The 17092-nt window shown below is 37.7% G+C and overlaps 1 protein-coding gene across 1 annotated transcript in view; it reads right to left on the bottom strand.

Moving 5' to 3' along the window:
• The window catches only part of ABCA13 (ATP binding cassette subfamily A member 13), a 193230-nt gene that overhangs the window by 90380 nt on the left and 85758 nt on the right, over positions 1–17092 (bottom strand). Inside the window, exons 38-43 of the mRNA XM_021386386.1 lie at positions 15381–15567; positions 12868–13086; positions 10747–10943; positions 9816–9973; positions 9165–9419; positions 3317–3404 (exon numbers count right to left, since the gene is read on the bottom strand). Coding sequence (XP_021242061.1) covers positions 3317–3404; positions 9165–9419; positions 9816–9973; positions 10747–10943; positions 12868–13086; positions 15381–15567 — 1104 coding nt within the window. The remainder of the gene's footprint in view (positions 1–3316; positions 3405–9164; positions 9420–9815; positions 9974–10746; positions 10944–12867; positions 13087–15380; positions 15568–17092) is intronic.

Below are 17092 nucleotides of genomic sequence, written 5' to 3'. Positions count from 1 at the left end.
TTTCTGCTTTTGCACATGCTTAGAAAAATTTGCTATTTATTCATGGTTAGGCATGGACTAGCTATGGATCTGCTCTTATCTCTGCTGATTGTATTTGGACGTATACTGCCTGCTGTAGTTTATGGTAATCTTTGTTGGAATCCATAGAGTTGGCTTCTCCATTTCTCAAGGATATTTGGCTCCACTGATTTTATCATTCAGTCATTGCAAACTCATTCTATCCTTTTTTTCTGCAGCTATAAAATAGTAGCCATCAATCGTGTGTCCCAGCTGTGTAGAAATGAATTATACATGCCTATTTTATAAGATATGCATGTGGTACGTCTGCATACATAGGCACACCCTGACTTAAAATGAAGATCGTAACTGTTCTCATGAAAAGAAAATATAAGTTTTATTCCAAGCTTTTCCTTTGAATAAAATTTAAAAAATTGAGTAAACTTTCTGCAATGAAACACTACTAGAAGTTACACGGAGTGTGTTTTGTATCTTTAGAGTTAATGATATTAAAAATTTACATTATTAATTTATATATACATATTACAAATAAATTAATGGACTTCTACATCCCTGTAATATTTGCATTTAGAGTCAAATAATTCTGAGTTTATTTGGCATAAGTGGTGGGTTGACTCTGGTCAGCAGCTAAGCACCACACAGCTGCTCACTCACTCTCTCCCACAGCATCAGGAGGAGAATAAGGAGAGCCAAAGCAGGAAAACTCACATGTCAGTACAAAGATATCTTTTTAAGTGAAGGGAGGAGGAAGAAAATAATATCTATATTAAAAAAAAAAAAACATAAAAAAACATGATGCAAAGACAATCACTAAGTACCTCCCACAGGTAGACCACTGTTCAGCCAGTCTCCAAGCAATGACTACCTCCCCTCCAGAAAATCTCCCCTCAGTTTTTATTGCTGAGGTTGACTCTATACTGATACTATATAGTGTGGAACAGTGACTGTGAAGAGTAGGATAACCCTCTGGTCCAGATAGCGTCCCCTACTCGCTTCTTCTATATCCCTCAGCCTACATGTGGGCACACAGAGGGGCAGAGTGCAAAAAAGAGAAAGCCTTGGCACAGCAAACACTGCTCAGCAATAGTCACAACTCTGGGGTGTCATCAGCACAGTTTTAGTCATAAATTCAAAACACAGCACCCTACTAGCTGTTATAAGTAAAATTAACTCCTTCTCAGTCAGATGTAGTATAGTAAATCACTGTAAAACAAGATCTGAAAGTATCAAAGCTCTCGCTTTAGTGACATACTATCCTGTTTTACTGAGTAGATGTTTCTTGCCTCTTCTTGGCATTGTCATCAGCCAAAGTCAGGAACTGATTTCATTCATTTTCTCTACTCATTTAAGATGGGACACGCACGCAGCTCCAATACACCAACTTTTCTGAGAGATAAAAGATAACATTTTGGTTTCTACACAAACCTGAGCCCTCAATGGCTCAGTGCCACCAAAGGATACCCCACACCCCTGACTTATACTTCGTAAATTGAACTCTCTAATGCAAATTCTTTCATAAATCAAATAGCAGCATCTTGTGATCTTCCCAATAACCAAGCTGTTTGCTCTAGGGGGTTTTGAAATTTCATTTAACTACTTTGACAAAAGAAAGTTTAACTGCCTTTGAATTTGCTTTCAAAATTATACAGGTCAAGCTATTGCCCACAGAGTATTCTGGTTAACTTTGACAATGATGGATACCCTCATGACCATTTCCCAGATCCCTTATGCCTACACTTCACAACTGTCCTTAATGATGAATGACAGTCATCTGCATTGAATGACAATTTTCTACCACTCTCATCCCTAAAGAAATGGCATTATTATCAGTTTCTTACTATAATTTATGAGACTGAGAAATATAGAGCCTCCAATTACCAGATTCTTTATCAATGTGACAAATGCTAAACAGTTGCTTGAAATGTGGGTTGTATAAGATATCAAGTTCTTAAGTACAGTATACTGTGTTTTCATTAATTTACGAATGGTAAACTCTTATTCTTAATGAAAATGCAATGTGGAGAAGACAGACTGTTTTGATTTGAAAAAGATTTGAATATCCTAGCTGAACTTTGAATAAATGCACAACTGATTGTTATTTTCTTTAAAAAGAGCTACTGAAAACTATCTTTTAAACGGAAATCTTGTTTTCACCACTCACTATGGATATTTTCTTTTCTTAGTTAAGGGTTTTTGTTGTTGTTGTTGTTTATTTGTTTTTACGATATAGTTATATTTTCCCTATTTCCACAGGAACTGAAATAGCCTGTCAAAAAGACCCTTTCAAAACATTATCCAGTCAAGTTCACACTTTGTGAGAAAAGGATTCAGCTTAGGTCACACTTCTTGGCACTGATTATTCATTGCTGGCAGATCCAGTTGAATTTATTATAACAAATAATAATAGCTTAGATCAAAATTATTGTTTCCATTACTGGAATAATGAAAGTCCTTTTTCACAGACCAGGAGCTGCTGTGCCGGTGTTCTACAAAAACAGGAGCAAACTACTGCATATAGAATAAAATGTTGTACTACTAACCCAAGAATTCTATAATCTAGGCGTAAATCTTCAAAAAGAAAGACACATGATAATTACATAGGCACAAGACTACCAGGACTAATGAGAAAATACTGGTCAGCTTGGTGGGCAAGCAACATTAGCAACCTTGAGGCTTGCATTTTGCAAGGCATCACATTAGTGACTTCTAACAAGAGTTTTTAAGCAGAACAAGCCTCCTAAGCCTTTCACAAATGTTAATAAGGAGCTCTTCCTGGGCTTGCACGCAGGAAAGTAAAAAATGCAACACAGTTTCTTTTTTTTTTAAAAAAAAAAAAAAAGGCAAGAGAGCCTGAAACAACATATCAAAGGAGAGGAAAATCACCTTCTAATACGGGAGGAAACAAATTTTATTATTATTATTTGAACACAGATGGAAATGAGTACACCTTCCTAATCGATCCCACATGATATATCCATTGTATATGTCAGAAATATTTATCCATTTGAGTCAAAGGGTATGATTAGTTGTCAGAGATTGGTAGCAAGTATTTGAATACTGACGCAGTAAGAGAAAGTACGTGCATGTGAACACATTTTAGAAGGATGGGACGAAACTGCCATGAGATATTGAGGTGAATCACAGTAAGTGTATAAAAACTTACTACCAGATTGTTACAGACAGTATTCTCCATTTGCTTGTGCATCCCTCAACTCTAGAAGCTTTGTGCAAGCATATATTTTCATTTCTGATATTTATGAATGTATCTGCCTCAGAAAGTACTTAATTTTGTACTTACAGGCTGATTCAGCATCTTTCGCATTGTTCAGATGTGGTCCTTGTGGAACAAATGACTTCTCCGAGTCCTGCAGTAGCTTCAGAAATACCTTTTAGAGAGTAGAAAAAATAATTTAGATTCGATTTTCTATAAACTACTTGTTTTTAAACTGTATGTAGTTTTCCATTATCAGACAGTAGTAGGGGCTGCAGTGGCCACTCTACCGGAATATGACTATAAAATTATACAAACTCTCCGGAAGAGGTATCCCTGAGAATAAGGGGCAAGGAATAAATTTGAATATATTTCACCCATAAAAAGTGTTGTCCTCATCACCATCTATCTGCTAAGACTTTTTAACATGGCTTGGCTTGTTTGACATTTTACGCTCCTAAGCTGTGGCATGTGTAGGAACTCAGTTACTGTAGTTTTTATCAAGGGTATATGGGTAGCTTCAAGTCTTTTCTGATACTCAAGCTAGAAATTTATGGACACAGCTGGATCTGCTACCAGAGTTCTAGTTGTACCATTGCCATTCTCACTCAGCAACTGATAAAGGTTCTTTAACACCGAATATGAAAAATTAGATCAATTTTAATCAATTTTAAAGTATGCTTTGTAGCAAAACCACTAGTATGCATACTCCAGATTGGAAGACGATGTTCACCGGTTGATCTAACGAAAATCCTATTACCTAAAAATCACTGTGGGAAACACCAAAATTATTTTATTTTAATAAACATAACAATCTAAAAATCTTCACTAGACTAAAATAAGGGTTCAGTCTTCTTAAGTGAGGGAATACATACACATCAGAAAGAATTTAATGATAATATTAAAAGAAACAGATTACACCAATTTTACAATGAGATCTATTTACCTAGTAAATGCACTTCGCTAAATAGATTTGTGTTACACTCCCTACAGCATGCTTAATCCTGTTTCATAGTTGAATCCACATAAAGTCCTTTGAATTTTATAGAGATGCATTTCATTTGTTTCTCAGCCTTGATGAAGCCTAGAGCAGCTTTCATAGTGACTCAGTTAATAATACTCACCTCACTTGTAAGCTCAAATGAAAAATAAAATTAAAAATGTCCTAATCTGAACTGCAATTTAAACAGTGACCTGGGAAATTCAGATAAAATAAATAACAGAAAATACATCTACTGTTAGCATCTCTACTTGTACAGCAAAATTGCAACCAAGATTTACTTTCACTTGATGAAAGCCTTCTCTTGTCTGTTTGCATTGAACTGCAAGATGCCAATTATAACTACACTAAAACTTTCCAAAATCATTAAGAAACTGTTTACTTCTTTCCGCAGAAGAACTCAATACCAGCTATAACAAAAAAAACTCCTTGTTTCTAAGGAATTCATGCTACAGAGAAAAAAAAAAAAAAACACCAATTTGAAGTACTTTATTGTTGTGGAAAGATATTTCTTGATTTGCTGAGCCCTGACTGCTACATAAACTAAACTTTGCTTAGTGAATATAACTGCCATTTAATCATGATTATTGATTGCATTTGTTACCTGTCTAGTTTCAGGGAACACTTCTGGCCATTAGTAATTGCAGGGATAGAAGAAATTAAATACCTCCTGACACTGGTCTATTAGACCCTAGATGGAGATCCTGACTGCCCAAAGCCACATTCTAATTTGCTGCTTTGGGCCTGCTTTCAGGCAGCTCATCTGCACACCAAATCCGTCAAGCAAACCAAAGCAAACTGTACAGGCTAAAGCCACAGAGGAACTGCTGCCCTCTGGCTAGGACAGTAAATCATCTACAGGTTGTGGCTTGCACATACTCCGTTCAGCATCAAAATTTCTGCTGGGATTAAAGAAGAAAAAGCCTGTCTGTAATCACACAACATCACTTAAAGAGAAGATTTTACCATACCCTCAAAAAAAATTTTTTTTGCTAATACATACATATTTTAGCAATATTTTTTTCCTCTCTTATTCTACAAATCCTGTATCTTAGCTATTCTTGAGTGGGAAAGTGTTAATTGTTGTTTGCAGTTTATTTGCAAAAAACACTTGCAAAAAGAGTAGTCAAATTTGTGAGGGTAACAGGAAAAGTAATATAGAAGAGAGAAGAAAGTCCCTGGAAAAATAAGAAGCGCATGAGATTAAGTTCATATGGAAGTAGCATTTAACATCTTTCCAATATGCTAGGCAGACTCCTCTGAACACATCATTGACTAGAGAACAATACTACATACACATTGTTCTATACTAGAACCACCACAGGTCACGCTCAAATATCCAAATCTGAAAATCTCCTTCTTAAAAAATATTCATCTTTCACATGAGGAATGTTTACATTTTATAAAATTCAGGTTATCTGAATTTTGTTCAGTGAGTGAACAGTACCAACATAAGTATCCCCGGGAAGTTTCTAATCTACAGTTGTAGATCCATGCTAACCTTAAATAAATTCCCTATATAGGAGCCAATTTTCGTTTTGCTACATTTCTTATTCACATTATATTCATATTTTCTTCCAGGCAGCTCACGCTTAATATAGCCATCTGGTGCTACAACGTTTCCCTAATTGGTATGGTGCAGAAGCAGTCCTAGGACATTCACTATGGATGAACATCAACCAAAATCAATGGCTGGCCACTGATCTTAGCCATTTGCCAAACAGGAACACTCCTGATTGTGAAACTTAGATACACAGAAGAAGACAGACACCTGACACAGCTCAGAGCAACAGAAAGCCTGTGCTTTCAACGATAAGGATTAAAATAAGATGGAAATAGCATGGTTCACTTCCAGCACTCGGCCTCAGAACTGGCTGCGTGCCTGACAATGTAGGACCACCTCTGCCATTCCTGGGGAAGGGGGTAATGCTGTCTGTTGATAAAGAACTCAGTAGTGGCAAGCAGCAGCTACCACCCAGTCAGCTTCTTTCAAACCATCAGGTTGTGAGCAGGTGTAGAAGATGCATTGCCCTCTAGGAAAAAGATCTGAACAGGTGGCAATGCCACAGTGAAATAGATTAATATAACTGTGCTCTTATTGGCTGTTAGAGCACGCTAAACAGAACTGAATCCCACTAGAGGATCTATGCTGTTTCAAGGCCAAAATTGGTCAAGGCCTTCCTTGAGAAAGTTTTGGGGCATACTGATTATTTCAACAATGTGAATTTAAAGAAATTCCAGTAACAGATATTTTGACACATCTTATTTTGCAAAGTTTCAATGGTTTAGTTCTCTCCTCAATGCTAAGCAAGAAAGGAATCAGTTTTGAAAACTCCAGAGTTGCCGGCAAGTGAAACATCATCCTCCAGAGAGGACTCAGCATATACACAGTTCAATTAACCACCCTTCTGTCCTCCTCTTTGTTCTCCTATCTTTGGATTATAAGCATCATGAAGCAAATGGAAACAGAGTGGGAAAAGATTTTAAACCAAAAATGAAGCAAATATAATATTAAACAGATCTGAACACGTCAAGAACTTATTTTGTTAGAACTTCAAAATTCTTTTGAAGCATGAATGGCAAACAGGTTTCCCTTGAAGTCTAAGTTTTTAGCAAGAGGAAGTATCCCTCACATTAAAGAAGAATAATGGTGAGTGAATGAGAAAACGAAAAGTAAGGGTAAAATAAAGATTGTAACACATTTGTTCCTTTAAAGTCAGAGTGCTTTGTTTTCAGATTGAATTGTTTGAATAGACTAAATAGCACTATTATGTGCTATCCATTTAGTTGCCAATGCAAAGAGGCTTTTGATAAGAAAATGGAATGTGGAGGTTGTAACGACTAATGATGAGATACGGAGATGGCAGAAATCATCCTAAATTAATGCATTAAGTCTTCAAGCTGAAGAATGATACATCAATATCAAATACCATCTTTAAAGCTTTTTATTTTAACCTTCCCTGCAGAAAACAAGCAAAAGCAAGCTCACAATTGAATAGCAGATGGAGCACAACTAAAGAAGTCTCCAGTTCTTCCAGTGACAACTTCATATTTACTTTACAAATTCTGCAAAGTCCTAAGATGTCCCATAGGGATGTACCAAAAAAGTTTGTCAATATACACATTGCCTTAAAATCTATAAATGTTGGCAGCAAATACTGTTCTCACTTATAGCACGTTAATCACCCCATATAATCTGAAAGAAAATTACAGGGTTTTCCAGTAGTTTTTGACTTGCCTCACAGAATTATATAAAGAAAGGACAGACTTCACTTTATAAACTTGTATTATATTTCTTTTTTCTCCCCCTGTTCCATTGCCACAGCAAATTCTTGCCACATTAGCTAACGTTCTGTGTTCATATGTGAGAGAATCATCAAGGAGGTTCTTTATTTCTCTTTATAAACAACTCAGTTGTATAGAGATTCACTTCAAAATAAACCATACATGTGCTGTCATAGTATTCTTTGAACTGCAGTTTAAAAACAGAATGTTTACACTCATAAAGCCGGCTAAAAAGTCTGTGGTATATGAACACAGTCCTAAAGACACATCCCAATGGACTGCTTCAGGGTACAGCAGCTCCACTTGGTGGTGAATCTGTTCAATTAATTTCTTTAACAATTGACATTTTAGGTTTTACTTACATTGATGAGATTCTCTTTATTTTTTTCCCCATTGATTATGTATGAGCAGTGATTCTAAACTACTAACATCGAACTCAGAACTGTTGACACTTTGATACATCTAACCCCATTAATTCCCATAGGAATATCACACACAGTAAAAATACAATGCATAATTAGCATCAGACAGGCCTTCAGAAGCCTCACTTTCATAAAACTGGGAAAAGTATTTTATCTGGGGGACTTTGTGTTCTAGCTGACCACAACATTACATAACGTCTCATACATTCCCATCAAACAGAGGGAGATGCGATACACTTCTACACACAAAGTTTATTGCTTTATATTAAAATATATCACTTCAGGGGTATCTGTATTCCATTATATTGTTACTGGAGTGGGGCTTTTAATTAACATATCTGAAATTTTCTGCTAGGAAAACTGTCCAACGTTGTCTGTCTTTAACATTATAGGTAGTCATAGGAGAAAGCAGTTTCACAAAGTGATGCTGAGTGAATTGCACCATCAAATAAAGGTAGTGTAGTTTTTGTATCATAAAATACTGACATTAGTCTCCTATCATCACTTGAAGTGGAAAAAGGTGTTATTTTCAAAATGATCTATAATCTTGATGTTTAAAAGTTTAGTCCAGGTAAAAACAATCCAAGGAAAATAACTTCTCACTGGTATGACTAGTTACACAACTAAATTCAGAAGTGATGAAGTAGCATATAGAGTCCCCTTCTCTGCTCTGTTTAGTGTGTGCATATGCACATATATATATATATATAAATGTGTGTATACATAAGTGCTCCTCTCTCTCCCCGTCAGTGCACACACAACACTCCTTAGAGATTTCCAGCACAGTTATGCAAAGTCCTAACATTTAGATCGTTGCAATTCTAGAAGTATTTTCAGTGAAGTATTTTCTCCCTCTCCCCAGAGCTATTTGAACCAAACCTTCAACCTTACAAGTTGAAAATTCATTCAGATGCTAGACATTTAGGACAACAATAGCAGCTTTGATAAAATCAGACACAGATTTTCCTTTGTTAAATGCAGAAAAAGCTTTTTAGGAGTTACACAGTTACTCATGATTCATATCAGATTCTTGGCAAAAGTCACTGTAGTGGAGTGGCCTTTTATTTTAATAGCAACAGCAAAAAAACAAAGTATACATTTTGTCAGATGTTTTTTGTTTGTTCGTTTTTTTTAGAAACAAGCTTCTCACAAGAAACTGTTGTGAAACATGAAAGATACAATCAAGGGCAAATAGAAGCAGATACAAGATTTTCTAAAAAGAAAGCACCATTACAAAGAAAACTAGAAGTACCTCTTCCAAGGTGGTGTCAGAAATGCCATAGCCAGTCATGTGTAAATGATGAAGGCTTTGATCTAAAGCCTGAAGAAGACCTTTAAAAGAGGTCTTATCTGCCCTTTCTGGAATCACGTAGGTTAGCTCAGTCCCACTGTTCTCTTTCAAGAAAGCTTCTGGGATGTGAGTCTGTACCAATGATGTGACCCGAACAACATGTTTAGGATCCTGGATTTCAAACACAGATGGCTATAAGAAAAACAATCATACATACAGAAAAAAAAATTAAATGTTAGCAGAAGCATAGGACTTGATGGTAGAATTCACAGAAGAAAATCTCCACTGATTAAACTGCATCATCTAACCTGGGACACAAAGACTGCCTCACAGGAATAAAGAAACACTAACATTTCAGCTAAATCTTTAAATTCATCATTTTCAGAGATGTCCCTGTATTCTTCTAAGTAAAATACTAATAATAAATATCAAGAAAAATGATTAAAACCTGTTTTGCTGGCTCTCTATCACATATTACTTCCAGGCAGGGAAGAATATGCATAGAATATCCGTAGAATATCCTTGGCATATAACCAACTATTACTTGGCAGGCACTGTTAAGTTCTGCACAATACATTTTCAGCATACCTTTTTTGTGAGCGTTAGACTGTGTCCCTGGCCATATGTTTCTCTCAGATAAGAGGGAGAACCGCAGCACCTCAGCTGGCCCTGCTGCAGAATGGCAATGCGATCGCTGAGCACCTCTGCCTCATCAAGATGGTGAGTAGTAAAGATCAGTGTGCAACCTGCATCAGAAAGATTAGTACATCCACAAATCCTTGCTTCCACAGAAATAAATCTACCTTTCCGGAAGATACTTTAACCTTGAGGGAATGTGTTTCAGGTCCCTTTGAAACATAATCCAAGACACAAACAAAACCTCTATTCAAGATTTACACTCAGTAGGTACTCAACTGAGGTTAAACAATCTTTGCCTTTTATTATATGTAATGGCTTGATACTGCCTACTGTAAGTTCAAGCTACTCTAAGAGTTTAAAGGATTCCATAAAACCACTTAACAGCAGTGTCTGTTTCAGTGGATCATTCACTGTGGTTAATTACAGCTAATTGAGTGTTCACTTGCTGAAAAGTTTGCTTCCCACAATCTATTTTTCACCTCAAGGCGCTTAAAAAATTAATGTTGCAGACTGACTGATGAGCCTACCTTCATTAGAAAAACATATGCACCCATATACAGATATGTACAAAATGGGAAATAAAAGCCAGATAAAAAAATTCTGAGAAGCAAACAAAAAAAGGAAAAGACAATAGAAACTGTAGGAACGGTCTAGAAACTAAAATGAACCTATTAGACATTTTTCTGGGAGATAACAAATAATTCTTCTTGTCTCACTTGGCTGCTTTAAAGTTTCCTGAATTAATAAAATGTTACTTCTGAAATTAATGTATTTAGTTACCAAGTAGCAATACTAATATTCCAACTTTCCTGTTTAAATTTATTGAAACAGAATTGCAGAAATAAAAATAGGGAACATAACATGCATCTAAACTTTGTACCAGCTTTGTACTTCAGTAGGACATCCCAAATGCTGCGTCGGGAACATGGATCTACTCCACTGGTGGGCTCATCCAGAACAACAGTCTTTGAGTTTCCAATGAAGGAAATGGCAATTGACAGTCTCCTTTTCATTCCCCCAGAAAGGGCTCCAACAGGTTTGTACTGGTGCTGGGATAAATCCACATCTTCCAGAACTCTGAAAAAGGAATACAGATGCTTGACCAAGTTTGGAAAAGCTTTCTGGACATCTCATGTCCACTCACTGCAGTATGATCAAAAAGATCGTGAAGGAAAGGTAACAAAACATTACTTCTGACTGACTTTTGAGTTTGGTGACAAAAATTAATAGAAAACAGACAGCTTTATTTTCTATCTACAAAGTATAATGCCTATCACCACTGAAATATTCTGTAATAGTATTGGGGAGGATAAGCAAGGAGAATAATTTTGAAATTAAGTTCAACAGAATAAATACTAGTTTGTTTATTGATTAAAGCAAACTCAAGGTTATAGGCTCTTAAACCATGAGTAAAGATTGTTGGTTTCACAACTCGAACAGTGCTTTGGTTTTTGCAGCTATGTAATTGACTTTAAAAATGCCTGTAGTCATTTGAATATTTGAAGTAAATCATAGGGTAACACTACTTTTTTAACAGCACTTTTTTTTTTTTTTTTTTAAGACATGTTTCTGTGAAGTAAACAGATTAACAATACCCAGGTAGAATATTAATACCTCATGTAACTTAATTCAATCTGCCTGGAGGTTCATGTATGAAGGACTGGGAGGTGCCTTACACACAATACCTGCTCAGCCCCGGCCCTTCAACTGTCTCACAGTTGAGCAGGGTGTGGGCACAAGGCCAATAAGGACAGCACTAAAAGACTACCAACTTATTTTTCACTACACTGAATATCTGGTCATTGACCAAAAAGCTTTTAGTTACTTTCGGCAAACAAGATATAAAAGGCTTAATGGTCCTAAAGTAATCTCCTGAATCATTTGAATGAAGATGCAGATTGAAATTTTCTTTTTCAAGGAAACAGATCTCTGTAGTTGCTTTACAGATATATATCCAGGAAACTGATGATTCTTAATCTCTTTAAAAGCTGCCCTCTTTTTTTTCTTTAATGAAAAGCAGTTTTTTTCCTTTTTTTCCTTCTTATGTTTATATGAAGTATTTTAAGGTATTCATTGTCTTAATAATTTTTTTCTTAGTGGCAAGGCCTGCAGAGTCCTAAGCGTGCTTATGTGCCATTACTATGACAGACTGCTGCTGAAGTTACAGTTCAGCAGACTAAGTACAATAAAATACAGGATATTAATTTGTATAAATTTTAACTAAGCACTACGTTTGGTTTTCCCTTGCTCTTTTGGAGAGCTGTTTCTTTTGTTTCTAGAGAGACTACAGCATCTCATGCCAGATGTTTTTCAGATCAAAATTTTAAAGTAACAGGATTTTATAATAGCTAACAAAAAGGAAAGCCACTTTGCCTCAAATCAATCTGCATATGCCTAACTGTACTCTAAAGAAAAATCCCATCAGCTTGGCATTTCCATTGATTTGTGGAAGTGCCCGGCCCTCCCCACAGGCTAGCATGCATCAAAAGGTCAGCAATATTTACACTGGCACACTATTAGAAAAGCATATATTTTGTTCCTAAATTTCAGAGAGAAATGTAAGATAAATAAAAAATAGTAAGTCATTGCTGACTTAACTGAAATCTCAGGGTGAAAACATATTAGTTTGACTTCCATCTGCCTATCCAGCAACAGCAAGGAGGTAAGGCAGACAGCATGAAGCAGGAACCACTACAGCTGCTACCAGGCTAACCATCTTGACTCCAATCAAAACATGATGATTCGATAGCTCAGCGTACCAGATTTTTAAGCATTGACAGTTTCACTACAAATATATGCAACTAAAGTCTAGAAACTAGAAAATCAATTTTCAGCATACAATTTCAGAATACAAAGTGTGATAAAAACTCATGGAAATCAATCCTGCGGTTTCCAGTCACTTCTTTTTCCAGTTTTGCTTTAGCACGTTTGTTTAAGTGGCTTGCAATAGATGCTACTGATTTACTTGACAGATTTCAACACAGGAAGGGAGAACTCTTACCCACTGACTTGCTGACTCAACTGTTTGTTTGTCCAGCCAGGTGCCTTCACTGATCCATAAAAGAGGAGATGTTCTCGTACTGTTAGTATGTTGAACAGAACATCATACTGTGGGCAAACACCCAGCTCTGTCCTGATGGCAGCCAGATCGGTTCGTATGTCCTTTCCATTGATAAGAATGGTACCAGAGCTGGGTGGGTATAGACCAGTCAACAGTGATCTGATACAAGATAAGGAAAGAAAATCAGCATATCGGCATATCTCACACTTGAATACAAGTCCATGGGACCCAATGAGATTCGTCCCCAGGTTCTGAGGGAAACGGCAGATGAAGTTGCCAAGCCGCTATCCATCATATTTGAAAGGTCACGGCAGTCTGGTGAAGTTCCCACTGACTGGAAAATGGGAAACATAACCTCCATTTTCGAGAATGGAAAAAAAGATCCAGGGAACTACAAGACAGTCATTCTCACCTCTGTGCCTGGCAAGATTATAGAGTAAATCCTTCTGAAGGCCCTATTAAGGCACATGGAAAATAAAGACAAGGTGATCGGTGGTAATCAACATGGCTTCACCAAGGGCAAGTCATGCCTGACAAACTTGGTGGCCTTTTATGACAGAGTTACAGCATCAATGGATAAAGGAAGAGCAACTGATATCATCTACCTGGACTTGTGCAAAGCGTTTGACACTGTCCCACATGACATCCTGGTCACCAAGTTGGAGAAAAATTGATTTGATGGATGGACCGCTCACTGGATAAGGAATTGGCTGGATGACCACACTCAGAGTTGTGGTCAGCGGCTCAATGTCCAAGTGGAGACCGGTGACAAGTGGTGTTCCTCAGGGATCGGTACTGGGACCAGTGTTATTTAACATTTTTGCAGGCAACACAGGCAGTGGGATCGAGTGCACACTCAGCAAGTTTGCAGATGACACTGAGCCGAGTGGTACAGTTGACATGCTAAAGGGAAGGGATGCTATCCAGAGGGACCTGGACAGGCTTGATAGGTGGGCCCATGCCAACCTCATGAAATTCAACAAGGCCAAGTGCAAGGTCCTGCATGTGAGTCAGGGCAATCTCAAGCACAGATACAGGTTGGGTGGAGAATGGCTTGAGAACAGCCCTGAGGAGAAGGACTGGGGATCGCTGATTGATGAGAGATTCAACATGAGCCAGCAGTGTGCACTTGTAGCCCAGAAGGCCAATCATATCCTGGGTTGCATCAAGAGAAACATGACCAGCAGGTCAAGGGAGGTGATTCTGCCCCTCTACTCTGCTCTCATGAGACTCCACATGGAGTATTGTATCCAGTTCTAGAGCCCCCAACACAAGAAGGACATGAAGTTGTTGGAGCAGGTCCAGAGGAGGGCCATGAAGATGATCAGAGGGCTAGAGTACCTCCTCTATGAGGACAGGCTGAGAGAGATAGGGCTCTTCAGCTTGGAGAAGAGAAGGCTCCAGGGAGACCCTATAGCGGCAGTACCTGAAGGGGGCCTACAAGAAAGCTGGGAAGGAACTTTTTATAAGGGCAGGTAGCGACAAGATGAAATGGGGAAATGGCTTTAAACTGAAAGAGGGTAGATTTAGACTAGATATTAGGAAGAAATTCTTTACTGTGAGGGTGGTGAGACACAGGAACAGGTTGCCCAGAGAGGTTGTGAATGCCCCCTCCCTGGAAGCACTGAAGGCCAGGCTGGATGGGGCTTTGAGCAACCTGGTCTAGAGGGAGGTGTCCCTGCCTATAGAAGCAGGGTTGGAACTAGATGATCTTAAAGGTCCCTTCCAACCCAAAGCACTCTATGATTTCCAGAGGCACTTCCTAACATCATTGCAACAACATCAATGCAATTTAACAATTACAGGAACACTGCTAATGTTTCTAGCTTTTTTTTTCCTCTCAAGATCTCAACAAACCTTCATTCCCTCACTTCTAGAGTCACTTTTCCCAGCCAAATTTAACAGTCTATTACTTCCTTTTCCACATGTATATTCTCATTGAGAAGTAATTGCTAATGGATCCCCGTCCTAGCTCACTGGTTTTATTTAAGTTGATCAGAATTAATAAAAAGGTACAAATACACATATTTCTTAATTCAGACATTTTTCATTTTATTTCAGTCTCTGGAAAGCCCCTTGCAACAACTAGGAGTAAGACATAAAAACTCTTAAGGCTCCACATACTCTGTGTGACTACAGTACACACAGGATGACAGAAAATAACACTTTCATAAGAAGTATTCATCTCCACAACCAAGCATGCCCAGCTGCTACTGAACAATTTCATTGTGTTATCAGTGGCACAGAGGATATAATTCATTTCATTGCTTTTGTCATAGACATATTGCCTTCACATTTCACATGTTCTGGGGAGTTTAAAAATGGAAGGATAATATCTATTTTAAAAACAGCAAAAACAAAAACAAACACAGCAAAGAGATCGCAAATGTTCTGAAGTAATAAAGCATATTAGAGACAAGAGGGGAGTATGCACCATTAACTGGAAGACTTACATAACTGTCGTTTTGCCAGCTCCATTAGGTCCCAAGAGCGCTGTTATTTGACCTTTATGGAAAGTGAGGCTGAGGTCTTTAACAGCAACCTTATGGTTATCCATGTGCTCTTTGGTGAGAGACAGCAACACAACACCAATGGTGGCTCCTTCTGTGCAAGTGCCTTTCCAGCCTGGAGGTGCTAAGTCTGTAAAGGGAACAGCAGAACACCATGAGGATCTCCAAGTCCCAACATACATACAAAAGGAATAACAAGTTAACTTAAACCTTGTTGCCATTTACCAAAAGCCTGAACAGATGTTCAGATGCTCTGAACTATCATAAGCCCAACTGAAATGAGAGATACTGTACCAGTCAATATTTGCTAATAGTTTGGCCAATTTGCAGTTTTAAGAAGCAGCCTCACAGAATTATGCCAGGCTGTGTGAACATCCACAAACATCTCCATGTAGTCATAACAAAGCTGTGTTATATTTTATTTCTGGTTGAAAAAAAGGCATTACTGTATGTTCATAAATATGTGAAATTTGTGCGAACTTTTTCATATGTCAATCCGTTTCAGGCATATAACATTAACATAACATTAACAGGCCTAGCCAATTAATCCTATTAATTTCCTCACTGAATAACACAAAGCAGATCTCTTTGAGGAACACTGTATCCAGTTCTGGGCTCCTTAGCTCAAGGAAAACAGGAAACTTTTAGAGCGAGTGCAGTGGAGGGCCACAAGGATGATGAGGGGCCTTGAGCATCTCCCTTATGAGGAAAGGCTGAGAGACCTGAGTCTATTTAGCCTGGAGAAGACTGAGAGGAGATCTTATCAGTGCTTATAAACATCTAATGTGTGGGAGCCAAGATGATGGGGCTAGATTCTTCTCAGCAGTGCCCAGTGACAGAACAAGGGCCAATGGGCAGAAACTGAAAGACAGGAAGTTTGAAACGAACATGAGGAAAAACTTCTTTACTGTGAGAGTGACACTTCCCTGAAACAATCCCTATTCTGCCCTTCTCTGACATGCTTCATCTCTGAATTCCACAGCACTTTCCACTGCCATTGAACTGGCTCTTACCTGTGCTCTGTGGAACAAATATAGGAATCAAAGAAGGGAAGTTTGCCCAGGAGCAAATCATTTTGCTGTTGGAATCTAGTTATCCATGAATGCACTTATCTCATTATCAGTACAATAAAGCTCAATTCTCATGAAATGAAATTTGTATGCATGGCAGCATTAGCATTTGCATTCAGGCAGTTTAGGTTACAGGCATGTGTCATGTATTAGAAAGTGGAGTTCTTCCTCTTTATACAGTGGGTGTGGAAAATCCAACAGCAAACACTGAAAGTCTTCATTTTAAGTATCAAAGACTATCATCTTAATAAAATGGAACTGTTCCAAATTTAGATATTCTGGCACAATTCAGAGACAGTTCACCCACAAATATCTGAAAGAATCTCAAGACTTTTTGAAATTTGCACTGTTCTAAGAGATGTCAATACATAAAACTGCTGAGTCACTCAGCTTCTTCATATATACTACAGACAACTGGATCATTTCCAAGCTACCGCAACTTCTGAAACAAAAACAACTCATCATGTTGTTCTAAGCACAAATAGTGAATACAGGAGGGGGAAGGTGACTTACTCCTTCACTCACAGTAAATGAAATGTGAGAAAGTCAAAGAGATCTAAATTTTAAGTAGCCATATACAAAATA

This window comes from Numida meleagris, chromosome 2 (genome assembly GCF_002078875.1).
Source record: "Numida meleagris isolate 19003 breed g44 Domestic line chromosome 2, NumMel1.0, whole genome shotgun sequence".
Classification (NCBI taxonomy): domain Eukaryota; kingdom Metazoa; phylum Chordata; class Aves; order Galliformes; family Numididae; genus Numida; species Numida meleagris.
Note: the sequence above shows the minus strand (reverse complement) of the source record. Positions and strands in the feature narration are given on the sequence as shown.